We start from the raw sequence: 27,570 nt of genomic DNA on the forward strand, positions 1-27,570 counted from the left end.
TCAGTGACTTGGCAGCAGCCCACCAGCCTTTTGCACAGCACCCGTTGGGATAGGAAATGCGGCCCAAGCCCCAGAACCACGGGGCAGTTCAGATCCAAACACACAGGCCCATTCCTAGCAGCAAAGCCTCCTCCCATCTCCTACCTCCGCAGGGGACCAGGCCTGGGTCAGGGCACCTGTTTCTGCATGCAGGGTCCCTCCCCTACCTTAGCTAACAGGCGTCTGTCTGCCAAAGGCCCGGCTACTCTGCCCCAGGCTCAGCCCAGATTGGCTCCAGCAGCAGAGCCACACGTCGATTTCAGTTGTAAATTCCAGGAAGCCAAGTTTAGCAGCAGGCTCCCTCCACCCCCTTCCCTCCATCATCCTGTGGAGTCTGTCCGATTTGCAGCCGATAAGTTGCATGCCCGGGGCCTCTGCGACCATCCAGAAATGAGAAGGCAAAGGACACATGACAGGACTAGTCAAGGGGTGGGGCAGAGTGCACAGGGATAGGCATGTATAGGTCATACTGGAATGGAGCGCAGATCCTAATGGGACAGATTATGCTAGGACAGAGCCTGGCATGGGGATGGACAGAGAGAGGATCCTACTGGGATGATGGAAACCAAACAAGCTGGGATAGGAAACCAAAATGTGGAATCCCAGGGGACCCCACTTTTCTCTCCCCAACCTCTCAAGATCTGCCCCCTGGACAGTCACTGTTACTCATTCTCCGGCACCATGAATGGGCCGGGTGTGTTAGAAACCCTGGGCTGGGCTCCGCTCTGTTACCCTGCTCACTGCAAACCCGCAGCAACTGCACTAGCTCCAGTGAGGCGGGGGCTGCTGCTGCACACTGGCCTTGGGGAAACCAAGAGCTGAGCCTGCTCTGCGCAACAGGGATGCCTTCGTGGCCTGGGGAGCTTCCTGAGCCTACCAGCCCGACGCCGCATGCTGCTGAGCACTCTGGCCATTCCCTCCAGCAGGTGTCCAGCGCCTCGCAAGACTGCAGCTCAAAATAAAGACAAGCAAGCACCAGATGAGAAACTGGAGGGGGAGTTTAGGGGAGGCAGGGAGAAGTTCTGGGAGGGTGGAGAGTAAGTGGGGGGGCTTGTTGGACAGGAAGCAGGAGATTGTTCTGCATGTAAGGAACAATGTGTGTGAATGGGGAGAGCTCGCCATGGGCTAAAGAACTCCTCTCCCATTGCCTCCACGCAATAACTGCCTCATTGCCTGCCCCTGACCAGTAACGAGGGCTAACATGTGGTCCCTATTGCAGTGCTCCAGGGGGCTGAGATTCACAGAGGGATTTTTCTTTACTGGGTTTGAGTCATCACTGCTGCCTTGGGGCACCCAGCGGCACACTGACTGGGTGGGCTCTGCCCAGGAGGGGCTTTCTGGGAAGCAGCCCCCAGCAATACCAGTCCCCAGCCTGCAGGCCCTGCGCGTGCCGGATCGATGGCCCGCCGACCTACTTTGCATTCCCACTGTGACACCTGGCAGCAGCCGCTAATCAGCCCCAGAATTACCAGGGACTTGAAGGGGGTGATTAGCATTTTGCAGCGCTGGGAACAAGATGGCTCGGGGGAGTGCGACAGGCAGTGCCTTGTGTCTCTGAGCAGCTATTACCGTCCGAAGCCAGTTTCGGGGCTTCTCCGGTGGAGGCGTCAAAGAACCGCAGCAGGAGGGGCCCAAGGGCCGAGGAGTGGAGCTAGATGGTGGAGCTGGAGCTGGATAACTCCCTGACCCATAGCCACAGGCTCAAACAAGGGCAATCAAACCCCCACGCATCAGGGCAACAAGTGATCGGTATAGCGGAAGGTTAGGACCTTTCTTTCCAACTTCAGATATTGAGGGCAGCACCTCCCTACCACGGTCATGGGCAGATCAGAGAGAGCGAGGATAGACAGAATGCGTGCAAGAGCACAGAGAACAGAGAGAGGGATTAGATTAGATTAGGAGGATGCCAGGTTTATATCCTTCTAATCTAATGACCTAGACTGTATCTGTCTGCTGCCCACCGGCTGTCGCTTGTCAGCTCTTGGGGCAGGGCCAGTCTTTTCATCATGGCTGGACAGTGCCTAGTGCAGCAGGGCCCCGCTCCCCAATTAAGGCCTATAGGAGCTACCCCAACACAAATAAACAAACAATAAGGGTTTGAAGGTCTTGCAGGACAAGCCCTCGGTTCTCCTATAGATCGGGCGCAGATGCCCCCTCTGTCATGCTTTCTCACACGGACGCCATGGTAAAAATAAGGAACCAACTTCCCACTCGTCCCTCCGCATGAAGCTCCTGCCCCCAGCAATCACTGCCTTAGGGACACAGGCATTGTGGGGTTGGCTCGCGGCGCTCTATACCTTGGCAGCGCCAGACCTGGCAAGAACCAAGCTGCCATTAACTGCGCGCCCTGCACATCCATCCTTCCAGCAACCTCCATAGCTTCAGCAAAGCGCCGTGGTTCTGAAGGGGTTAACCCCTGGCGTCTGCGCCCATCACACTGGGGTCACCCTCCAGGACATGCCCAGCCGCACCGCCCCTCCCAACTTCTAAGGAAAGGCTGGACTTCAGCCCAGAGCATCACGGGCGCTTTTGCAGATCAGCCCGGCTAGGCTCCTGGGTACCCAACTCTAGGGTTTATGGGGCACTGCTTCCCTTTCCTGGAAGGAATCAGAACTGCTCACTGTGTGTCCTGGACCCAGTACTGCTAGCAGTTAATGGGGATTCTCCTCTTGCTCCATGAAGGAAGGGTCTGCGTTCTATCCCTGCTGCTGCTGTAAAGCCCCTGAGTGTCCCTGGATCAGGTGCCAGGGGAGTAGCATTTCCATCACCCCTCCCTAATCAGCTGGGAAGAGGTGTATCTTGTTTCAGGGCCCAGGGACTGCGCTCCTCGTCTGGGCAGCGTTAACCTGCCCCCTTCCTCTCCTCCAGTGGGGAAGTGCACCCCAGAACTTTTACTGCTGCCATCCAAGGGCACTGTAGGAAATTAACGACAGTCTGCACAGGAGCAGGGAAGCAGCTGGCCCAGGGAGGGGGCTGGTGGGGCCAGCAAGCAATCTGGGGGCAGCTTTATGGCCCTGCAGCAGTTGCCGGGCCCCTGGCAAGGGCTCCTAAGCACGATGGTAATACAGCGTATAATCCTCCTCCTCACAGCCATGTCGCTGGCTTCGCGGCAGTTTTTCAGAGTCCTGGCCAGGCTCGTGCGAGATGCTGAAGATGGGGATGTGGCGGCATGTGGCAAACTACTCAAAGCCGGGAGAAGCGGCACCCGGTTCACACACATTGCTCCTTGCATGCAGAAGGCAAACCCAGGCACTAAGCTGCACCCCCTTCCCCAGCCCTGCACTGCTGGAGGCTCTGCGTGGCACACAAACCACAGCACACACTCCAGACGCCAAAGGGCTGCAGCTTGCAGCACGGTTACTCAAGTTCATTGACAGCCAGTAACCCCCAGCCGCAGCTGAGCCCTCACTCAGCCCACCCCTGCGTGCTGCTGGGGAAGGACAGCAGGCTCTGCAGGGCTTTGCAGTTTGCCTGTCAGCTCCGGCATGTGAAGATGGGGATTGTGCTGGGGCCTGCTCCCCAGCCGCCTTTCCCATGGGTTGGCTCCCCTCCCCGCCCTCTGCTGTCTGATTGAACCCGGCAGAGCTGTGCTCACTAATGGGGTCAGTCCCAAATTAGCCCCCATTCTTCGCCCACTAGAGCTGTCTCTGCCTCATCAGCTGCCCCCCAGGGCCAGATCCCTCTCAATCCCTGCCCCTGCCCCCACAGACATCTGAGGCAGGGAGGGGAGATCTGGAGGCTTGTAGGGAGGGGACAGAGGCTGATGTGAGGTGAGGGGGGGTGGAGACCACCTCCGAGAGAAAGTTTCACCAGGACCCCCAGCTGGACTCCCAACAGCCCATGTGCTTTAAACCCCCTTGAGCAGGGGGTGAGGCTCACACCCCCCATCACCCCTGAATCTCACGCTCAGTTTGGCGAAGAGCTGTCTCGGCTCTGCTTGGGAACCCCAAGACTCCACTTTAGCAGGCAGCATGGCCCCGTGGTGGGGAGCGAGGTGTCAGGATTCCTGGATTCTGTACCCGGCTCTGCCACTGGTCTGCTGGGTGACTTTGGGCAAGTCTCTGTGCCTCAATTTCCCCAGCTGTAGAAGGGGGAATAACGATGCTTGGTAAACAGACACATGTAGGAAGCCATGTGGGCACCCGTCCACAGCCACGGGCACGGTGTTTGTATGACTGTAGTGCCAGGAGCTCCGGGCACGGAGCAGGACCCCGTTGTGCTACGCGCTCTACAAACACAGAACAAAGACAGTCCCTGCCCCAAAGAGCGTCCAATCTGAGTAATTCAATAGGGAGAAGGATCCTCAGCACCCCTTTTTGAAAGGGGCCAGGTACAATACTTACTGTGACTGGGATACACCCTGGAGCCCCTCCGTCTGGTGACAGCCTCATTGACTCCAGCAGAGTTTTGCCTGAATAAAGAGCTAGGAACTGAGCCCACCACCCACTGGAGCCAGAGGGACTACTTGCCTGAGTAAAGGTTGCTCACGGGAGCAAGGATCAGGCCCTGAGAAAGGCCTCAGAGTGTTGCCTGCTATTCCCCCATCTCTGGGTGATGGGGGGAGCTCACAGCGGCTGCCAGTCCCTTCCTGCCCCAGCAGGCTGAAAACAACGGGCAGGGAAGAGTGGGCTCTGGGGGAGTCGATGCAAACAGCAGGCAAGGGGCTGATCCCAGAGATACCCAGCCTGGACTGGGGAGATGCAGAGTGACCTCATCGTAATGTGTGGGACATTTAGGGTGACATCACCATTACGGGATATGCAGGGTGACAGCATCAGTATAGCAGGGGGTTAGGATGACATCCCATTGCTAAAAGGTGGATGACAAAGCTCAGCTCATTGTTTCTGGCAGGGCTGGATGAATTCGTTCCACCTAATTCTGAGCCCGCTGGAGGGCGCTGGGCATGGATGTTTGACTCAGGCCATAGGGGTTCAGAATAGATTCTGCTAAGGAGACACAGTAGGGAAAGGGAACAGACAGGAGACGGGGAAAAGTCCTGATGCAATTGTCCTGAAGTCCTGAAGCACAGTTTATAGACTGTGCTTACAGCCCCCAAGTCTGCCAGTGCCAGCGGCTCCGGAGGAGAGAGGGGGTTCTGTCCGTAACTCAGGGCACAGGCTGCGTTATTCAAGGAGAACATTTTGGGCAGTGCGGTGAGAGTCACAAGACCCGGACCTTAGTCCGGGCTCTGCCATTGACTCACTGGGAGGCCCAGGGCAAGTCACTTGCTCGCTTTGTGCCTCAGTTTCTCCAGCTGTAAAAGGGGGAATAAGGATACTTGGTAAATAGACACACACAGAAGCCATGCGGACACGTGTCCACAGCCCTGGGCAAACTCTGTACCCAAAAGGCCAAATTCTAGAACTTCCTAGAGGCCAGGGTAGGAGGGTCTGTCTTGGGGAGATGAAGGACTCCCCAGTTTGCCTGCACAGTCTGGAATGTGGATCATTTACAGCTGAGGATCCAGGCACCCTGAGCTTCTGCCCAGATGGGTGTGTTACTGGCTGTAAGAGCTGCATAGAACCCCAGCCAGCTAAGACTGGTCAGGCTGCTTCCGGTCTGGCCGGGGGATGCTCCCTTCGTCTCACCAGGTAGAGGTGATACCGATGAGCCCCACCAAAGCAGCAGTTCAAGTCTCCCTTCAGATGGAAGGGTTGCACCCACACCAAAATCCAGCCTTTGGTGGGGCACCCTGCCCTGACCTCTGCCCTACCAAGCCCTGGTCCTTCCCCAGCGGCAGTCAACATCCTATAAAACTTGGGACCCACTCGTAACGTCACCCCCAAAAGCACATCCAGTCATCTCTGGCACCCGTGCAACTGCCCTACGGCATTCCACCCAGCCCTGCTCTTTCTGCAGCTGCTGCGATGTTCCACTCTCTCCTACCGCTTCCAAACCCCGGGCTCTAAAAGTGTCTTTCTTCACCCCTCCAGGATCAGCTTCTCTTCTGCCTCCTGGGGCCATTTGATTGGCATCCCATTAATGAAGGGAGCTAATTAAAGAAGACTACCACCTACTGGCTGCCATCAGCCTCCCCCGGCTCTCTGGGGGCCCCCCCAAGTTACACACATGAAACGGGGATGCCACCGACGCACGGTTTGGTAGGAGCCATCCTCAAAGGGCCTGAGGAGTGGGACGGCGGGGAGAGCAGGAAACTAACCCCCCACACACACCTACTCCCCTCTCAGCCTGCTCATGCTCTGATCTGACACATCAATCAGGGTCTTTCAAGTGCCATTCAACCCACCCACCAGGATGACAGTCTGCAGCAGCTTCCTACAGAACTGGTCTCTTTGAGGGGATTTGAAGCCCTGAGTGCTCTGTTGTCCCTGATGTTCTGGCCATCTTGGGTCATTACACAGGAGATGTCCAGTGTGGACAATTCCATTCTGCCTCCCTAAATCCTGCCCAGCGGTTTCACTGAATTCTCTTTCACTCCTCTCCTCAACTGTTGTGTGGTGTTACTGGGTGCTTTTTAACAGCTGCTGCATCCCACCTCAGAGGTGGTTGCATTTCAGTGGTGGGTAAATAACCCCTGCAAAGTGCTTTGGGACTGAGGATGAAAGTCACCATATCAGAAAGAGGCTGGAGCCAAGACCTTGGAGGCAAACTCCTCCAAACAGCCAGATTCCATGGCTTGAGCACATCCTTCTGCCACGGTCAGGATAGGTAGGTACTGGGAAGAGGTTACTGCAGTTTATACAGCCACAGGAAGTGACAAGACTTCCTCCCCTTCAAACTCCTGTCTAGTGGTTTGCACTACACTCTCTATCAAACCACAGCCCCACATGGATGATCAAAATAGGAGCAGCGGGGAAGGGCCTGTCACTCCACTGCCCACAGATGTGCTGGGTTGGAGCACAGAAACACGGTTCTTCATTGTTTGTATTGTCCCAACCCCGGCCCAGGACCCCATTGTGCTAGGCACTGTACAAACACAGAACAAAAAGAGGGTCCCTGCCCAAGGTGGGGGAATCTCCACAGTCCCAGAGGTTTAGCAGAGACTTCCACAAGAGCCATGTGACTGGAACCCCACCTGACCCTTTGGAAATATGCCCCCAGGGGTTAATTTAAATATATATTTTGATATCATAGCTGGAGAGTCAAATTCAGCAACATTCATCCGCCATGCATGGATCCTACTGCACATGGGCGGGAAGTGCAACGCCTGGCTGTGGCAACATGATCTTACTGCTCTCAGCGCTTGTAATTTACCTGTATCTCCCCCTTCTCCTGGCCACAAGCACATCCCAGAAGTGAAACACGCTAGCACCACCTCAGCAGCCTAGGAAGAGACTCCACACCCTCTCCCGCAGGCAGTGCCAGGGGCAGAGATGTCTGGAACATTGATTTCTGACACCAAGAACCACCAAGGTGGAAAAGTATCACCGGTGGGAGCAGGGAACTGATGCTTTCAACAGCCCCCTCCCCCCCCCGCCCCAAGGACATGGCAAACACCACAGGATTACAAACTCAGCCATCTCTGATGGGCCCCTGCTTCCCTCCTCACTGCCTTCAGCTGGGGGGCGAACGTGTCAGCACTGAAGGGTGGTTCGATCTTGACTTCTGGCCATCTTGGGTGACGGGTGCTAGGATCGGCAACCAGCTCCCATCTCGTCTTTCTTCCTATTCCAATCCCTCCTCTCTGCCCCGCTAGCCCCATCTCATCAGCCCCCAAAGGCTGCAGAACCCAGGGAGCACACTGACCCCACTCATCTCCCCTGGCTGCCCATCCCCTGTAGGAGCCAACTCAAAATCACCACTGGATGGACTCTTATTTTAAACACCCTTCCAGGGGCTCGCTCCCACTGCACTCCCAGGACTTGTCTTCTCCTTCTTTTTCCTCCCCTCCCACCTCCCTCCTGTCATCCAGTTCTGTCTCTGGTGGGTACTGGCACCTCTTGGATTTCCTTAACCAAGCACTGCACTTGCATTAAACAGAGAAAAGAGTTTCCAGGGAATAAGAGACCTAAACCACCATCTAACCATCTTAGAGCCAGAGCCCTTGGCTTCTGCAGCACAGGGCTGTTCCCAGTCTCAGCCATCGATGCAGCATAGAACATTACTTGCAACAAAGCATTGGGTATTTTTTTCTCTCCCTCACATGATCTACCCAATAGAAATATAAGAAACTGACAGGGGCCCCTATGCTAGCGCATACATCCCACAACAGTTAACCCTTCAGTTACCAGATTAAAATAAAACATTGTTTTATTTATTTTTTTATTTTAACAGCTGCTGCATCCCACCTCAGAGGTGGCTGCATTTCAGTGGTGGGTAAATAACCCCTGCAAAGTGCTTTGGGACTGAGGATGAAAGTCACCATATCAGAAAGAGGCTGGAGCCAAGACCTTGGAGGCAAACTCCTCCAAACAGCATATCCTAACAGTCCCTTTGCCATTGCAGGCGCAAGAGCCTTCTCCTCTACAGCTCCTGCCACCTGTGTCCCCTCAAGTTGCTGACACATGTGATTTCTTTTCAAATCTCTCCCCTCCTGGCTAGATCTCTCCATTCCCTGGCCACAGGAACACAACTGCCATGAAAGATGCTACACCCACAGGACCATTGCACCCTCACCAGGGGCTGCCACATCCTACCTCTCTTTCTCCACCAGGACCCCTCACGGACGGAGTAGGACAGGTCAACGAACTCAATGTCCACGGCTGAACGCTTGGGCAGGTGCGAGAACCTCTGCGCCTCTGTGATGTGATTCTCCACCTTCTTCAGGTGGGTGGTCAGGAGAGGCGCGTCCTGGGAGCCAGCATTGCACACAGAGTCCTCCAAGGCGATGGAGACGCAGGTCGGGTCGATCCCCTTCTCAGCCATGGCGCCTCTCTGGAGGGGGACACCACACATGTGCACCGTGGAGACAGATAGTGACCAGTTCATCGGAGCTTGTTCTATGTGGAGCAGCCAGAAACTCCTGCCCCTGCCCCGAGGCACCCCTGCTGGGAGAAAGCTGGGACTGCCATGGGGTTATTGCTACGGCACCTCCTGCTGGGATGCAGGGGCTGGAGTAGCTGGGAGCTCCCCTGCAGCCAGCTCCCACCCTACTCCTGCTAGAACAGGGCAGCTTGGCTTGGTTTTGACCAGCTGCCACGTGGCCTCTGCCTCCCCAATAAATGTTGCAGCAGCTATTAGCATCCCTGGACCAGCGGGGGATTCCCAAGGGAGCTGGCTGCTCGGTGCTGCTGAGTATTAACCCCTTGGGTGCAGGTGTACACTGGGAGAGCGAGATTGCCCCATGTGCTTGACATTGATAATAGCCCCTTCATGCCTAACCTGGAGGTGCCAACCCCTTCCAAGGCAGAGAAGAACTCAGTGGCTGATCTCGCTATCCAGGATGCTGCCCCCTCAAGGGGCCTTAGCTAGTCTGGAGGGGAACATCTCCCCTCCACTCCCCTGCCCCCACACCCCAGGGCTGATGTACCTCAGCCAGGTTCTGGAGAGCTGGGGGCAAGCAGCCACTCATCAGCTGGGATGTCAATAATTCATGGAGCTCTGGCCATGGCTGGCTCTGCCAGCCAGGCCTAGTTCTCAGGCTGAGGCAGCATGTTGCCCTGTGGGCCCCCCCCATCCCTCCTGCTCCCTCTTTCTCCCTCTTCCACACCAAGTGGGGAGCAGGGAGCAAGATCTGTCCCCCATCCCGCTGCATCCTCACTGGGCAGAGGCAGGGAGAGACCAGAGAGAAAGATGGAGGGATTCATGGGTATCCATGCCCCCTGTAAATCGAGCTAGGCTACTTACTCAGCTAGCCCCCCAGGCTTCCAATCTGCTCCTGCCATTGGCGAGGAGCTGCTGATGCCCAAGGGGAAAATCCCCTCCTGTCTGGTAAGGGGGCAGGAGGTTGGGATGACAGACAAAGCCATGGCATTGCAATGCGTTGCAATTCTTGGGGCAAAAGGCTCCCCCCCCCCCAGCCAATCCTTCCTGTGTTAAACCCGCCCGACCGCATCTGATCATCTGCCTCACTCCAGTAGGTCCCACAGGATCCTGGGTTGCTCTCAGCAGCCGGAGCAGCTCAGGCTGTGGTGACAGGCAGGGTGCTAGGCCAGTGCCGGGGTAGCAGACCTGCAAGGAAGAGCTGGCACAGGAGGGGCTCTTCCCTACGAGCCTATCGGCCCCTGCATGGTGCCGGACTGCGGAGGTGCCCAGGGGAACCTGGCTTGGTTCATGCTCCCCTGGCCCTTTTCAGATGAGCAGCAGGTGCCCTCGCCAAAGTCTAACTGGTGTCACCCCAGCAGTAACGGAGACATGAGCCTCCTTTGCTGCCCACCCGACACTGCAGTGCCGTGCTGCCGTGCGCCGGGCAATAGGCGGTGGGCTCCACCCCAGAGCGGGCTGCACGGCACTGGGGTTCACGGTGGGGCTCATCCGGGGAAGTGGGGGACGCTGTTAGCACTGCCCAGGCCCCCTGCACTGCACCTGGCCTCAGGAGAGCCCCAAATGGGGCAGGCCTGCGGGGGCCCTGCTGCTGGGGGAAGGGGAGCTGAGCCTGCAGGCGAGCAGCCCCAGCCCCTTGCCCCCTCACGGCTGGGGTATTAATGCCTCCCCGGAGCTGCGGCCCGGCTGGGGAATCCTGGGCAGAGCATCCTTGGCTGGGCCGCTCCCTGATGCAGGCAGAGCCCTTGCAGGGCTGGCAAAGCGCCAGCCCCCATCCCCCGCGAAGGGCTCTTGGCTCGCTGGCCCCAGGGCCCCGACATCCCAGGCGCCCCCTCCTCGCCCCTCGCTGCGCCAGGCGCCCGGCGGCCGCAGCCCCCCCGGAGCTAGAGGGTCCAAGGCAAAGTTTGAGCCAGGCGGAGCCCTCGGGGGTCACCTTGACGCCTCCCGCGGCTCCTCGCAGGCACCGAGACATCCCCCCACCCCGCATCGCTCCGACTTCAGCCCCCCCAAGGGGGCAGATGTGCCAGGAATAGTCCTCAGCGCCCCCCCAACTCTTTCATACTCTGCCCCCCCTCCAAACTGCAGCAAAATTGATCGGCCCCCTGCTCCCCGCACGCACCCCCCGTGTCTCTGGGCAGCTCACCCGCCTGCGAGTGGCAGGGGAAGGGGGCTTTGCAAGCTGGCCGCCGTGGTATAAAAGGGGGCAGACCTTAGCGCGTTACGGGGCTCGGCCCGGCTCCCCGTCCTTGGAGGGGCGACGGATCTACCGCGCCGCGCCGCCGCCCGCTGCCCGGAGTCCCCGAGCCGCCGGCATGTGGCGGCGCGTCCCCGTGTAAACGCCCTCACCTTCGCCTTCGCAGACAAAGAGGCGAGGTCTCCTGCCGGCGGTGGCCGAGGCTCAGGGAGGAAGCGCTCGACGCCGACGCCGGGCTGAGCCTGCACCCAGAGAGAGAGAGAGAGAGACCGGCGCAATGAAGGGGCTGCCAGGTTACTGCAGGCACCGGGCTCCCATCACACTTGCAGCTTCCCGGGGATGTGCAGGTTACCCGCTGCAATCAGTCCCCAGCTGGCGCTGGCTTCTCCATTGCCTCGCAGGTGGGGCTGGCTCGGCTGCCGCCTCCCCCCCGCTGGAAAATGCCTTCTCAGCCAAGCCGCCGGCTAGGGACCCCTCTCCTGGAGCTGCCTCCATCCATCCCCTGGGTCCTTTCCAGTAGGGTCCCAGCCTCTGCTGAATGAGGCTGGGCTTTCCAGGCAGCTCTTCCTTCCCCAGCCCACACAGCAGCCTCTCTTAAAGAGGCAGTAACCCAAGCGCTGTCTTATCCAGGACCCTAAAGGTAAGGGCAGGCCAGAGCGCCTACTCCTGCAGGCCTGGGCGTGCTGTTCGTCCCTTCTGGCCCACCCCAAACAATCCCCCCTCCGGCTCTGAATGGCATGGCTGGCCCTGCTGCAGTGGCCATGGTCTGTGTTACTGACAGAACGCAGCAGCATTGCACCGTGGCAGCTAGACGGCAGCGTTTGTACCCAGCCCAGCCAAGAAAGAGGGGCCCAGTTCTCCGGAGGCTGGAGGACATGGAGAGCTGCACCCACAGCTCTGGCATCAACTGAAATTTTCTAAAGGCCGTTCCCTATAGGGATGCGCCCCGGGGATACCCACATTGCCCACTGGCTGCTGACAGAGGGCAGCTACCAGCTTGGCTGTGATAGGCAGCTAAGATCAGGTAGCCTGACCATCACCCAAAGCCCCCCAGAGTTACTGGGTGTAACTAATGAGAGAAGTGCAACAAAAGGGGAAACAGTCAAACAGATTCTGAGGTTGATTCATCACAAACTCCCTGCCCTATATGGATGTGCGCACAGTCACACACCCCTTCGGCAAATGGATCTGTTTCCAGTCAGGAGAGCCCAAAGGGTGGAACAGCAGGGAGCGCTGTCAGAGGATTGTGTGGGAACCCTAAAATAAACTAGGGTGAGCCCTTGGGGAATGAAGTATGTCAGCGGAGCTGTGCAGGGAGAGTAGCAGGGATACTGCAGATTGGTGCACCAGCAAGGTGGTGGGGGGGTGTCCTAGGACTGGAATACCTGGGGTCTGCAGGCCAGGAATACGTATCAGCAGGGCTGTGGGGAAGTGATGGGGGGTAGAGGTGCTGGGGGATGGGGGCTGCAGGTCAGGACTGAGGTGCATCAGCCAGGTTGTGGTGGGGTGTCTGGGAGGAGGAATCTCACTCTCTGTTCAGGCCTCCATCAACATGATGTCAGAGCCCTGGCGTTCCTCACCAGAGCTCACGCAGCCCCGGCACCTCTCTGCATGGCTCGTGCCATCGCTACTAGTCACACATATCACCCACAACATTTCTTAAAGCATGGAAGACATATGGAAATGAGCGACATTAATGAGGGTATTAATTAGAAAACCATCTGCTGAGCTGTGGAGAGCTTTCCCGCTGCCACCGCCAGTCACCGGGAGGGTGGGAGACAGCTGGAGACAGTGACTATGCGCTGATGGTTGGACCAAACTCAGACTGGGAATCAGTTAGAGTCGGGCGCAAGCCATGTGTAATGGCAGGGGGGCCACCTGCTGCCAGGGGCGGTAGTGAGGGGTGGTTAAAGGAGTACAGTGGGAGGTGGGGGGAGAGAAGTTTCCAAAAGCTCCTAAATAACTTGAATGCTGCTGACTTTTACTCTGACTTGGGCTCCCAAGTCACTTAGGCCCAGATTCACAAAGGTATTTAGGCTCCTAACTTCCACTGAAATAAATGGATGTTAGGAGCCTAAATCCCTTTGAGCTGGGCCGTAGGCAAATCCTACCATAGGGTGCCTAACTTCCTTAGGTACCTTGCGCTATACCCAGCCTAAGAATTCCTGGGTTTATGTGTTAGTGCCATTTAATGTTCCATGTAAGCTCATAAGCCGATTCTATGCTCTGGCTTGTTTGGGTAATTTTTCTTTCATAGCAGGAGTACAACAATTCTGGGTTTGCCTTTTTCAGAAACCGCTGTCCGTCTCATCCATCACTTGGCTTCACTCCTGCCAGGTCAGTAGCGCTGGAAAGGGGATCCCCTCTCTTGGGCATTCCCATGTGTGAGATGAGCTTAGGACATAAGTGTCTACAGTTCAGAAACCACCACGATTGGTATGAATTAGCCCCCTTTCTGGCAACTTCAGGAGGAATGGGCTATGGAAACTGAACTTCCCTAGGGCTAACAACACTTCTTTTCAAACTTAGGTTTTTTGGGGGGCAGGGACTCTCTCTCATTCTGTTTATACAGCCCCTAGCACGATGGGGCTCCGAGCCTGGCTGGAGCCTTCGGATGCTACCACAGTACAAATAATACCCTTGAGGCAGGACTGAAACACACAGATGAGTCATTGGCAGAGCAGCTTGCCTAACTGCCCATGTGGCGTGGACAAGCAGAGGATTCAGTCCTTTTGGCTGTGGCCATTTCACAAGAGGATCCCCACTGCTCTTCTCCTGGGTGGAATGCCCCCAGCACTGAATTCCCACAAATTCTGACACCACCCCACAAAACTCAGCCCACCTTAGATCCATTACTTGCTGCGGCTTATGTGAACGGAGCGAGTCAGGAGTCATAATGCTAGCTCTGTTATTAATTTTCATCGCAGTAGGGCCTAGAGGCCCCAGCTGAGATCAGGGGCCTCCTTGTGTTAGGCACTGTACAGACAGGGGGTCTAGACAGCCCCTGCCCTGAAATGCTGACAGTCTGTTCTCTTTGTTGGGGAAGTAGGGCCATGACTCCTAGTTAGGGTCCTGCCTGCTGGCTTGGCTTTAAGAAACAAGCTCTCTAATGGCTTTGAGCCTAGCTTTGCACTGGCCACTGTGCCTTTGGTACAGCCATATGGGAGGTAGGGGGACATGGCTGTTCATAGAAGTGTGAGGCTATCTCGGTGGCTGTACCCAGAAGGGTATGACAACAGGCACTCTCTCCCCCATCATGGCTGAGGGATAACCTTTCCTGGTGGGTGTTGGGCTGGAGTTATGGGTGACCCATGGACCTATCATAGGAATAGACTGTATCCTGGGTCAGGGACTACATTCATTGGTCTGTTAGCTGTGTACCTAATCTGGCACTTGTCTCCAGCCATGGTTAAGAGCTGGTGCAATAGAGAATGGCACAAAACTGCACGCTGCACCCTACCAATGGTTTGGTGCCGTAGGTGTGAATCTGTGCATTCCTTCTGACCCTTGTGTACGTAAGTTTGGCCCTGAAGCAAAAGATCTGTCTACCCTGTTTAGCTTGGCTTATGGCACTTACAGTGTTTTATTGAAATGATTAAAATTTGCCAAGCCCTAATTAAATCCTACTTGCAGCATTTCACTCAGAATGGGATTTTTGGAAGCATCTAAATGACCCAGGAGCACAAGTCCTGTGGACGTTCACTGGGACTAGTGCTCCTAGGTCATTTAGGTGCTTTTGAAAACCTCATCCTCTGTGACCTCCTGCAGCAGGAGGTTCCACAGGTTGAGTATAATCATACAGAAAGATAAGAATACCTAGTGGGAATGGAAGAATGGAATGGTATTTCCTTTCCCTGGCTCTCAGTTTAGTGCTATTCAATTGCAGCACGTGATTCCTTGTACCTATATAATAAAATAATAGTGTTTAAGAATTGTTATTAGTTGTACTGCAGTAGCACCTCAGAGTCCGGTCCTGGAGCAGGGACACACTGCACAGATGCAGAACACAGCAGACCTTCCATAGTCTGTACTATCCCCACCAGGGCTCTGAAAACTGGGTCAGAATGCGGAAGCTCCCCTAAGAGGTTTTTAAATCAGTGGTAGTGCTGGAAAATCACCGTGATCTTGCTGTAAACATATTTTAATTATCCTTACAGCACATGTGCCTCCAATTCCTTCTGCCTCTCTCACTCTCAAAACACACACACACACACACACACAGTTTGCTCCATTGCCTCTTCCTTTGTGCATTTCCAGGCTTGGAAAGGAGATGGGGTTACACTGAGCTCCAGGAAGGTTCCCTGGGGGAGCAAGAGGCTGCTTCCTGCTGGAGCCAGCATAATGCGAATGGAGAGGAACCTGTGTGGCTAAAAGCCTTCGCCGCCCACTGGAGCTGTTGAATATTTATTCCTCCTGGAAATGAAAGGAGAGAAGAAATCTAGGCAGCTCAGAGCGAATCTCTGCCCGGATGAGAAGTGCCTGCGAGAGGGGGTTGTGTTTGTGCTGCCTGCAGTCCATAAGATAGCTCATCTGGTCAGATGATGAATGTTATACAAAGGGCTTAGGCAATAGTGGCCTGTCCATCAACCCAACCCACTGCTTAGCTGGCCGTAGCTCACGTTGGGGCAGCAGTGAGGGCCCCAGCGCCTGCCAGCTAAACCCAGCTTATCGCTGGTCTGTTGGGATGGGGGATTGGCATAAGGTTAATGCCCTGGATGGACATTGGGGCACAAACAGCACAACCCCAGCCCTGCCTCCAGCCCCACACTGACTACATGGCTCCTGAGCTGACCTAGTCTCTCCCTCCAGCAATGGGACTAGAGGGGAAGAAGCTCTCTGCTCTGGCTTGGGCCCATAGGCTGCAGGGCTGGCCCTGTATCAGGTTCAGTGGATCCTCAAAGCATGGATTGCGTTGGCAGATGGGCATCTCTCCATACCCTGAGCTGAGGGAGAAGGTGCTGGTGCGATTTGGGGAGAGGGATTGGTTCATTTCTCTCCTGCTGAGCCCTAGAGAGAGATCTAGGGACCCCAGGGGGTTCCCTTTCTCTCACCCCTTCCTTCCTGGCAGGATGCCCCTTGCCACAGTCTGACTCTTCCCCCACCCTGGGGGTGCACAGGTTTCATGCTAGGTTACAGATGGATGAGGCCCATCAACTCCCACCCCCCGCGGAGCCAGGCCATGACTCTTCACAGGACAGCACACACATCTGGGCTTTGACCAGCCCAGCTTAAACAATTCCCACAGGCAGACAGGGTCATTGTCAAGCCCTCTCTCCCACCCTCCCTCCCTGCCGCTCTAACTCCTACTAGCCACTGAGCCCAAGACCCAGCACTGCCTCATCTCTGGCCTTGGCTCCTTGGGATGCTGTCCAGACACAATGCTGTGTTCTCTGGACCACCTGAGCCCTGGGGGCTGTATTCTCAGAAGGCCTGGGGTTTGCTCAGCCCCAGCACTGCATACTCCCTGCCCCCATGCTGCAGTCACAGACCCATGCAGTTATGTTTTACCCCCACCTCGGCCTCTCCAATGTAGTCATTTCTGAGGTGACTTGCTGTAAAAATAGAACCCAAGGACTGAACCCTCCTTTGCCATCCCAGCTGGATCAGTTCCCCCAGCTCAGTTAGCTTCTTTTTCCTCCTGGTGACTAGCTCCCCGTCCCCACCATACCCCAGCACAGGTCACTTACCCGAGCTGCTTCTCTGTTCAGAGCTCCAGCCACAGAGCAGATCTGTCCCCGTGTCAGCTGCCCTGGGAGCACATACTAAAGTGCCTTGGAAGTAACTAGGTTAGGCAGCTGGAGGACAAGCTCTGTGTGTGCCCCTGTAGCTTTAAATTCTCTACCTGTCACTTGTGCCTGCTCACAGCCTCCTTCTCTGGCAGGGAGGAGGGGATGCTGCTGCTGCAGTGAGGTTACTCACAGTCAAACTCCAGCCACTGCTGCTCAGCTCCATTGCCTTGGAAAAACCTACCATCCTTCCCAGCCCCCTCCCCTTCCTGCAGAGGATGGGGCTGGGGCGGGAGGGCAGCATGGGGAGGAGATACTGGAAATGACTCTCCACGTCACAGCTATTTTCAGAATCACCCTGGTTCCCTCCTGCCCTCGCCCCCCAATGTTTGCACATGACAAACCAGAATAAGAACAGAGTTGCTGGTTCCTAAGGCCCCTGTGGTGGTGGCGGCTTCTAGGTAGCTGAGGTTGGCCAACCTGCTCCCCTGGGGCGCTGCTGTTGGACTCCTCGGCCGTTCCAACAGAGATAATAAGGGGCCGGTCTGAGCAGCATTGCCCAGGCCTGAACTTTCCCCAGTGCCCCCTGCATGGAGTTCAATAGCTTGCGGCTGAGCTGCTGATTGCTGCTCACACGATGCCCAGCCTGGGTTCTAGCTCTCTATTGGTCCATACCTGCCTCAGGCCACTAGTATCTGAGCACCTCACGCTCTTCACCGTATTGATCCCCTCAGCCTGCCTGCCATGAGAGAGGGCAGCACTCTTTGAGATCAATAAACATAAAGGACTCTACAAGAGCTAGTTGTTGCTATCCCCATTTTACAGATGGGAAACTGAGGCACAAAGGGATTAAGAGTCTTGCCCAAGATCACAGAGACTGGAGTAGAGCAGGGAATTGAACCCATGTCTCCTAATTCCCAGGCTAGGGTGTTCGCCACTGTCCAGTCTTCCCCACAGTTAAATAGGGCTACTCAATGTTAACATATTCTAGTAGGGAGCCCCCACCTCACACTCCACAGGACAAGCCACGCTCTAACTATTAGGGATTGGGATGAGACCTTGCAGGTTATCACACATCTATCTACCTGGGGCTTTCTTGCACCTGCCTCTAAAGTGCCAGCGGCTGGCTTTGGTTGGAGCTGGGATAGGGGGCTAAATGAACCACAGGTCTCCTGCTTTCTGTCTGGAGAGGACGGTCGACAGGGCTGAAAACCCCTGGAACCCACAGGGTCAAATCCAGCAGCATCCATCCTTCACCCTTCCCCACTGGATACACTGAGGTCTGTGCAGTTACTGCAGGCTACGAACTCTCCCCTTTGCAAGGGCGTTAAAGATGCCTGCCCTAGTGGCCTAGCTTCCCCTTCCCCCACACTCTTGGGGAGGGCATTGGCTCCCCCAGAGCTGGCTGCATTTCACAGGGGCTGGGTTTGTAATCAAAGGTGCTGCAAGGAGAATATGTTTGTTCATCTAAGTCCTCTTTTCCCCTGAGGATCTCACACTGCTTTATGCAGATGAGCGAGAAGATCATCTCCGCTGTACAGCTGGGGGATCTCCAGCACAGACAGGGAGTGACCAGTCCAAGGTCACAGAAGGAACCAGTAGGTTTCTTTTACGCAGGCAGCAGCCCAGGTATAATTGGGGTGCAGCAGGCATGAGGATGAGCAAAATGTGCAGCTTTGTTTAGATGGAAGAGTTGGTGCACAGGAGGCCTGGGTGCAAGGGGGTACACAGGCAAGGTGGGTGGTAGCCTGCCGATGTGGGGTACATAACAGGCACTTCTGGCTGTGGAGAGTCAGGGGAGGGTCTGTCGCCTTCATCTCCTTAAAGAGAGGCCAATTTCCCTCTTTGCAATGCTGCTGCAGAGAGGGATGTAAAAGGAAACCTGCCTTTATAGCTAAATCCCATGCTGCCCATTGCAATGAACGGGAGCTCAGCCATCAACTTCCATGGGAGAAAGCACTGACCTTTGGAGAGGGGAAACTGGGTTCAGCATAACCCCCTGCTGCTGTCTCGCTGGGATGCAAACCATCCACCCACTCCCTGGGAGCAGCCCCAGCCGGCTGGAGAATAAGGATGGAACAGTAGCTGGGACAGGCCCTCAAGGTGCTGACCCCAAAGGGGAGCAGCCTGTGGACTCACTGGAGAAGGAAGGTCGTAGAGTAGCAGGCTCAGGAAGCTCTGGGTAAAGAACAGCCTCCAGCCTCACCTGTGGAGGAACAGAGGAGGGGAACTGAAATTCCCCTTTAACAAGGGGAGAGCACTGGGAGCTACGAGCACAGCCTTGCACAGTATGTGGGACACGTTCTGTGTGCAAGCCCAATAACCAGCTGGGTTTCTCTCTTGTTGGCATCCTCAGTGACTCTTTGGCCATAGCAACTGCCTTAGCTGCCTTTACTGGCTGAGTTCACCCATAAGCCTGCCCAAAGCTGAAATCAGCTGAGCTAGCAGCGTGGGCACAGAACATGAACCGTCTCCGTCAATCAGCCTCATGCCTCCACGAGCTGTAGCAATGCGGGGCTTGGGCTCCAGAACCTACAGGAGAGGGGAGAACATGTGAGCCGGGGTAGGGGGGTAGGAATACCCTGGAGAGGCAGCTGGTGAGTATCAATGCCTAAGAAGGAATAGCACTGTCTGTGCATGTCACCTCCGGAGTGCAAGGAGCTACTGCTCCCTGGAAGCCTGTGAATCTGCACCCAATTCACTAGCCTTGAAGTCACTGGCTTTGGTCCTGTTAGATTTACAAATTAAATTCACAGTGACCGCAATGCTCTGGAAATACCTGGACTAACAGCAGGCAGGGGAGAGGATGCTGGTTATCCTCATTTGGTGCTGCACACTGCTGGCCAAACCGAGAACTGCCACCTCGGTCTGAATGCAAACGGCTCCCGGGCCAGCACAGCTCACACTTAGAACTGGTCATACTTTTTCAGTGGAAACTTTTTCATAAAAATGAATACAGTGTTAGAAAAGCGTCATTTCCAGGGGAAACTTTGCTTTCCAATGATCTTTTTCAGTTGTTCACTTAACAAAACCCCCCCATTCACTTTTTGGCACCCAAAAAGTTTTGGCCACAACCTAAAAAAAATTTGTCCCCATTTTTTTGGGACTGGCACTTGTCAAAACCCAAACAATTGGGGAGTGCTGGTTTTTCAGTTAAAACTGGCCCTTTTTTCTTAGATAGTTTTTGTTGAAAACTATCATTTTTTTCATGGGACTGTTTCACAGGAACAAAACCCCACTTCCCAACCAGCTCCACCCCCAGCCCTGGAGGAGAGATGGTGCTTCTGAACACAGGGACTTAACTGGGTGGAGTGTGGACGGGAGCTAGAGGGTGAGGAGACGCCTCCAACAATAACACTGAAACACCAGTCACCTCTAGACAGATTTATTGGAGTGATGGTCACAGGCTTGGAGCCAGGGGACAGAGACAACGCCCCTAGGGCAGGAGCAGCATTCACCATACCGAGCGTTTAATCCTCACCTTCCCCATGCCTACCCCATATGTGGCCAGGAGGGAGAACACCACTGGCTGAGGCCTTTGTGTCCCACAGACCCTCCCCAACTGCTAGGTGAGGGAGAAAATTTGACAGAGGCTGCTGGGTGCCAGGGAGTAGCATGGCATCACAGAAAAGCAGGCAAGGAAAGGGATTCCCTTCAACTGCCTTCCATCCCCCTGCGTCAGAAGAGGAAACTGGTGCCTAATCCCACATTAGGGCAGGAGCAACCCTCTCCCCCCCCGTAGAACAGCTGCTCCCTCTCCCCTCTTGCTGTGGGTGGTGCATTTCCCCTGCCAAAGGTGGCACTTGCAGAACAATTCACCTTTTACACAGTTTGCCCCCGACTAAAGCTCCTTTAGGCTGAAGGCCTCTGCTCCCCGCTCCTCTCTGCTCATGCCCCTCTGCCTTGGTAGGGAGTGGGACTCGCCAGGGCAGGCATGCAGGTGGGAGGGAGGGAGGGGCAGTCCCTTTTGGCCAGCTGGTTTGGTTCACTGCACCTGCTGCCAATGGAACCTGTCCACGCAGACTCCAGATCTGGCGAGAGGCAACGGGGGAGGCTGTAGCAATCTGCAGCACTGAGATAATGACGTTCCTCATTCAAAGATCGTTAGGGACAGCGAATCCCCACATGCCCCCACACCCAGTGCTGGGTATTATTCATCCCCATTAAGCATATGGGAAAACTGAGGCAGAGATCGGTGTTGTCCTTTGCCCACGGTCTCAGAAGAGGGCAAGACTGGAGTCCTTGGCTCCCATTCCTGTTCTTTGGAACTCTGGTCCCTGGCTCCCACAGCGTAACCCCTGCAGTGCAGGAAGATGACTGTATATACCCATCCCCCTACGTGCTTGTTTGGAACAAAGCAGGGTGCAAAGGGTTAAGTTATGGGGGAGGCAGTCCTTTCCTCTGCAGATGCTGCACCCCAAGACAGGCTGGCAAACGGTTCCAGCCCAGGAGACAGACACAACCACGCACTTCCGCGAGCACACTGCCAGCATCGTGCCAAGGGCGCGATGGGAACAGATGGATGGAGGAGTCTGGCCCGATGGGGAGAGGCACAGTATGGTAGCCTACTGTGCAGTGAGCATCAGGCTGGCTGCTGCCCCTCCTGGGACGGAGCTCCCCTTCACAGCTGAACAGCTCCCCACGAATCCATCCACCCCAGATCTCTACCCGGAGGAAGCTGTAACGAGAACACGTTCAGACAATGGGCGTCTGTGTGATGTTAGATTATCCTGACCATCCCCCTCCCACGTGCCCCACGCCAAGTCAAGGGTGCCATGCGAGCGCATCTGGACTGGCATGCGACTAGCTTCTGCTCCTTGCCTCCCCTCGGCTCCATGGGCCAGTGAAGAGCAGCAGAGTGAAACTCACTTTCCTGCTCTGATCATGGAGCCAACTGCAAAACAAAGTTGCCAATTTCCTCGCTCTTGGCTCAGCCGGCGCCAATCGGGGAGTAACTCCAGCGCAGCCAGCAGAGTCATTCTGCATTATACAAGGCACAAAATGGGCAGACAGTAGCCCTTTCCATACTGGGATCAGATTTCTTAGATACTGCTGTCAGGGGCACTCCGGAAAAGGCATGCCTCTCTGGGGTGGAACCTGGCAACTGATAAGCCTGCACCAACAATGTTTAGGACAAGAGGTGAAGAAAGAAACTTGACTAATCCTGTGGTCACAAGCAGACCAGCCAAACCAAACACGTGCGGTGTCAGGCATAAAACCCAGGACCTTTAGGACCAAAGAACACCAGGGCTGATGACTACAGCGAAAGGAGAATCTCCATCAGCAGCAGTACATTAGGGCTTTTACTCTATGGGGAGTAGCCACTAGGGGGGCGACGTGATCACACACGCACAGGAGAGCAGGTCCAATACATTCCACCCAGCACAGGGCAGCGATTGTGTTGCAATAGGATGGGAGCAGCAGGGAAGTCCCATCAGGTTGGCTGGGGAGGCGGCTCCCTCTGGACGGGACGGGGTCACTTACAGCAGGGGACGTAGCAGTCGCACTCGCAGAAGTCGCAGCGTGCGAACCAGCGGGTCCAGCCCCACTGCTTGGTGACGCAGTTGGAGATCTTGATGCAGCCGCGGTTGAGGAAGGCCCCGAGGTGAGCCTTGTCCGTGCAGGTGGAGGAGCAGCTGCCGTCGATGTCCCGCTCGTTAATCTCGATCCGGCCCCGCAGGCATACCCCTGCTGGGGAGAGACAGCAGCCCTGTTACCCCGGGGCTGGGGGGAGGCACTGAGAACAGAGCGCGGGAGTTATTAGCATGAGGCTGGGCCATGGTTATCAGAGCAGTGGGGCTGGTCTCTCAAGGCTGATGAGGCATCAGGCTGCTGATGGCACCAGCACCCCGGGTTCCAATAACCAGCCCTGCAGCCTTTTAGTGCGCAGGTCCCCAAGCCCGGCAGACCCAGCACATTCTCCAGAGCTTGGAACACCCCTAAGGGAGCGAGGTGAAGCTGATGGTGCAGCCCCAGGCTGGGATAGGAGAGCGACACCCCACTCTCCCCCTGCTCCTGACTGCAGAGGGGTGGGGGACAGAGGTGTTTCCTCCATTAGCCCCCTCGCCGCCACACATCAGGGATGTCTTAATGGAGCTCACCCAGTGCAGCCAGACCTGCAGACTATGCTGACTCCCATGTGGAAAATTGGCAAATAAGGGACACTCCAGCCACCACTGTGATGCAGCCACCTCTAGGGTGGAACATTAGCTCCTCCCAATCCTACCCATTTTACTGCCCATCGGTGCTGCACGGCGCAGTACTCACGGAGGCAGGTGGGTTTAGGTGTCCAGTGGCCATCGGACTGGCAAGCACTGGCTGGGTCCCCCACCAGCAGGAAGCCGGGCCGGCAGCCGTAGCGCACCACAGAGCCCACCCACCAGTCATTGCCGTAGACCATGGAATAGAAGTCTGCCTCTGGCCGCCCGCAGTTCACTGGGAAGAGAAAGGTCCCGGTGGATGGTGCAAGTTGGAAGTCTGAAGGTATCGCCACCCCCGCAGAGACCAAAGGGGCACCAGAGAGCAGCACGCCATGGATACATGCTTGGCATCATTGGGGTGCCAAGGGCTGCTGGCATAATTCCACAGCCCCAGAAAGATGCCAAGGGTAAATACCAGATCCTTGGGGGGACATGCTGGGCATGGGGGTCTGGATCCCAAAGAGATGGCAACAGCTTATGCTATGGATGACAAGGGTATATAGCTCCTGGGACCCGCGATGGCCAGGTTATCTGCCACAGCCTGGATGCATGCTAGCAGTGCTGGTAAACTGCTCTGGGTATGTGACATGGAGCCTAAATGGATGCTAGGATGCCAGGGGCTGGAGGTAAATGCTCCAGATCCCAGAGAGGATCCATTGGCCCATCTCCTGGATGTCGGGAAACCGAGGATACAGAGATGTTGCATCAACCCCCAGCCCGTACCCTTTCAACCACCAAGCCTGCTCCAGGACACAGATTTGTTGCATTAACCTCAACACCTCGTGGTGCCAACAGCTGCTGTAATTCCTTGCCAAGGGGACCCTCAGGAAATGCCCCATAATTCTCACTTCCCAGATGCCCCCCAAATTCTCCAAGCCAAAGACAGTTTTTGATGGAGATAAAAAGGGCCTTTGGGGTCACACATAGAGAGATGTATGTATATGTTGTGTGTATATAAACACCTTACACACACACACAAATATATATACACATACACACAAAAAACAAACAGGTTTGAACTGAACCAAAACCATTGTTGTTTTTAAATATCTCATCAAATAATAAAACAATTCATTTCAAATCAACCAAAATGTTTTGCGTTGATTTGACGGCATTTTTTCATTTCAATTCACCGTTTAACATTTTCACCCACCCCCCTTTAAATTTTTTTTTTAAATTGGCTGTATTTGAGAACCAAATGCCACGTTGAAACAAACGAATAACCCCTCTAAACAAAGCATTTCAACTTAAAACAAATCTGGGTTTTTCCACGTGGAAGCTATTCATTGAGTTCGATCGAAATTTACAAATAGTTCCAGAGACACCAAAACAAAATTAATGTTTTCCGTCACATTTCTATTTGTCAAAACAAATTCACCGGGCTGCTACTGGAGACAGCCTCCCACCCCCACCCCCAATTCAGACTTGTTTCCCAGTGTCCGAGTGCATTTGGGGTGAGATCAGTGAGGTTCCTGCACAGTTCCTCCCCCACCAAACTCAGCCTCGCCTTTGCTCTTCCCACAGCACCCCTGTACCTCGACAGTAGGATTTGTATCCCAGCCAGCAGCAGCTGCCATTCCCACACTGGCTCCTCTTCAGCTCCTTGTGTTTCCCTTTGCAGCCCCCCATGCAGATGGGGGCCGTGCCAGACCAGTATGTGTCCAAGCTTCCTGGAGGGGACCGATCAAGGCAGAACAACAGGGAGAGATGGGCTGGGACCTCTCTCTTCTCCCAGGTCCCAGGGCACCCCCACGATTCTGTCTCCCACCCCCACCTCCCAAAATTCTCTTTCCTAGCTGGGCCAGGCTCCCCCAGGGCTCAGCAGCAGCACTGAACCTGCCAGGGTGTGTCTACACTGCAGCTCGCGTGAGCCTCCCAGCCAGGTAGACAGGCTCACCTTAGCCAGGCTCAAGCGAGCACACTAAGAATGCCAGCGTGACTGTTATGGCTCAAGCTCACCCAGCCGGGCTAGGCTCCAGCACCCGAGCTCCAGACAGAGCCGCGACATCCCCCAGCCCCAGGCAAGCCAGCTGGGAGATCAAGCAGGGCCCTGCTAGCCATCACTCTGCAACAGGGTCAGCCCCAGGTCTTTCCGAGGGCCCCAAGTAGCGCTCTGCATTCCCGTGGCCCTTCACAGCCTCACAGACCTTTACAGATACTGAGGGGCCTCTTGGGGAGCACCCCAGGAGCAAGCAGGTATGGGGGTGAGAGGAGAGACACTGAGGCATAGACAAAGGGACTGATTTGCCCAAGGCCACGAGGAGTCATTGGCAGAGCTGGGGATAGAACCCAGGAGTCCTGGCTCCCATGGCATTTATGGCATGTCTGAGTGACAGGCCTGAGATCTGGTGCCCTCTCTTTATCCTCTGGAGAGGTGCACCCTAGGCAGCAGCAGCTCAGACTGATCCTGCCAAGAGGTCTCAGCCCTGCCATGGCGTTCCCAATGGCTTTTCTCTGATGCTGCCAACAAGGGATTCTCTGCAGGTGGCACCTGCATTTCCTGTCTGCACATGGGACCGAAGTGGGGCTGGTGAAGTTGTACCCTGAGAACGCTGCAAGGGTCTGGAAGCAGTGAGGGGTGGGGGTATCGGGGCCTGGCTGAGAGTGCCAACACCAGCAGGTCCAGATCAGCACCAGAACCTCCCACCCAGCCCGGGGCACGCCAGGGAGACGAGATGGACCTTGGCATGAGAAGCCGTTTGGAGAAGCGACTCCTGCCCTCTCCACTGACGGGGAAGCAAAACAGAAAGGAGCACGGAGCTCCTCGGCCCCCGAGAGGCAGGGGTGACTCAACGCCAGACGGAACCTATGCTGGGGAGAACTGGCAGGACACGAATGGAGGATCTTTCCCAGCTCTGGGCAAAGACTGGGGTGGGCACACTTTCAGTGTGATGCCACCATCAGCTTTGTGGCATGGGGGAAGGGGTGACCTCCCACTGTGCCCTGCTGCACGGGCTGTGACACAAAGAGCGGGGCCTGCTCAGAGCATTGCCAGCCCATGGCCCTGCAGCACCAGGAGGGCGCCTGAGAAAGCACAAGCAGCCACCACCCCCTTTCCTTGGTGGATCCCACCACTCCACACGGACCACAGAGCTGCTGCTCTGTGACCAAAGCAAAGCTGCTCTTCTCCGCAAGGACACTGACCAGAGCTGTCTGGATCCCGACACAGCTAGCTCCCTCCCTAGTGGCTCTCAGGCACCATACTGTGTGTAGCCAATGCCTCCTGCCCCATTACTTACCTTCCTCCTCCTCACCAGAGCCAAACCCAGCCAGCGTGACTAAGACGAGGAGTCCCAGCTCCATGGTGCTCATCACAGGCCCAGTCCAGTGCCCTCTCCACACACTGCCCTCCTTAGTTGTTCTGAAGTTTCCAGTCCTTCTCCCACTGGCCTTGGACTCCAGCTTTCAAAAGACAGGTAGTATTTGCTTTTCCATCTCCCCCTCACCCTGGGGATGCTGGCCGGGCTGAGCTGGCTGCCAGCAGGGTCTGGCTCTGTCCTGACCCAGCCTTCCCATGGCGGAGGGGAACTTCGCTTCCATGTGCTCAGGACAGAGACACCTTACAGGTCCGGTAGCTGGGGGAGGACCGGGGCGGGGGGGGACGGGGACGAGGCTTCCATTTAATCCCCATTCTCTCTTCCCTGCAGATAATCCTCTGGCAAAGCGATTACCTTCTGCAGCCTATGCTGTGGCTGCAGCTATTAAAGACCCCAGAGGCCACAATCCCACAGAGGAGCACCAGTGAAGTTTCAGACTGGGCCCTATGGTATTTCCTGACCTTAGGTTCTATTGGTCCATTCCAGGGACAGCTGCATTGCCCATATATCCACCTGTGGAGCCCCAGGCTACTTGACCTGAGTAGTGCCATGGAAAGGACATCCCAATTCACTGCAGCTTTTGGCACAGATTTGGTTCTTTAATGTGCCAGCTAGGCTCTGTTGCCTGGAATGCTCTTGCTGCGAAGGCATCCTTGGTACAACTGATCAGAACCAGGTTATGCCAAGCATACAAGATGGGACTCACCTAGCTGAAAGGTGGAAACTAGCCTTTGCCCTCTGGGACATGCACAGGTGCCTCCCTGTCCAGTCTCCTCTCAGCCTGGATGTGAGAGCTGAACCTCTATGGAGGCGCTGTTCACTGCATGAGCACTCAAGGGAATTTAGAGCCAGCTGAGCAACCCGGAAATCCTCCGACCATCCACGCCAGTTACAGCATGGGCGGGGCAAGCTTACCCCACTCCTCCTGGCAGCGTGCTTCACCCCAGCCTTGGGACTCCACCTCTGGGGTGGGACACAGTGTCCAGGGCCCCTTCACGCCTTTGTCCCCTCTGCAGAGGCTACGTATCAGTTGTGAAGGGGCATGCATGCACACAGTGTTGATCTCTGTCTGTGGGGAATCGGCCTGAGAAACCCATTTGACACAGGCCTCCAAACCACTAGAGGATTTTGATCACGACTGTCTGAACTATTTCCAGAGGGGCTGTGTTCCCTGCCCACCTCTGCCTGGGAACGCTTTGTCCAACAGACAC

The 27,570-nt window shown here is 55.8% G+C and overlaps 2 protein-coding genes across 2 annotated transcripts in view; both read right to left on the bottom strand.

Moving 5' to 3' along the window:
- ABCG4 (ATP binding cassette subfamily G member 4) overlaps positions 1–11,684 on the bottom strand; it is a 30,894-nt gene extending 19,210 nt beyond the window's left edge. The window contains exons 1-2 of the mRNA XM_074936802.1: positions 11,269–11,684; positions 8,637–8,874 (exon numbers count right to left, since the gene is read on the bottom strand). Coding sequence (XP_074792903.1) covers positions 8,637–8,865 — 229 coding nt within the window. The 5' untranslated portion in view covers positions 8,866–8,874; positions 11,269–11,684. The remainder of the gene's footprint in view (positions 1–8,636; positions 8,875–11,268) is intronic.
- A 10,474-nt stretch (positions 11,685–22,158) lies between these two features.
- LOC141976100 (CUB and sushi domain-containing protein 3-like) lies at positions 22,159–26,593 on the bottom strand. The gene is made up of 4 exons (XM_074936904.1): positions 26,282–26,593; positions 24,578–24,712; positions 23,110–23,277; positions 22,159–22,530 (listed from the first exon to the last, which is right to left on the bottom strand). Exons 1-4 carry the CDS (start codon positions 26,352–26,354, stop codon positions 22,319–22,321), a joined length of 588 nt encoding a protein of 195 aa, XP_074793005.1. The 5' UTR covers positions 26,355–26,593; the 3' UTR covers positions 22,159–22,318.
- Positions 26,594–27,570: the final 977 nt, after the last annotated feature.

Source organism: Natator depressus, chromosome 22, assembly GCF_965152275.1.
Source record: "Natator depressus isolate rNatDep1 chromosome 22, rNatDep2.hap1, whole genome shotgun sequence".
Classification (NCBI taxonomy): Eukaryota; Metazoa; Chordata; order Testudines; family Cheloniidae; genus Natator; species Natator depressus.

What these genes read in the sequence shown, in the direction of transcription:
- LOC141976100 (XM_074936904.1), bottom strand. Translation starts at nt 26,354, where the DNA reads ATGAGCACCATGGAGCTGGGACTCCTCGTCTTAGTCACGCTGGCTGGG. An exon ending in CTCTGGTGAGGAGGAGGAAG is followed by an intron (nt 24,713 to 26,281) that starts GTAAGTAATGGG and finishes GGTCCCCTCCAG; the next exon opens with GAAGCTTGGACACATACTGG. An exon ending in ATACAAATCCTACTGTCGAG is followed by an intron (nt 23,278 to 24,577) that starts GTACAGGGGTGC and finishes TTCTCTTCCCAG; the next exon opens with TGAACTGCGGGCGGCCAGAG.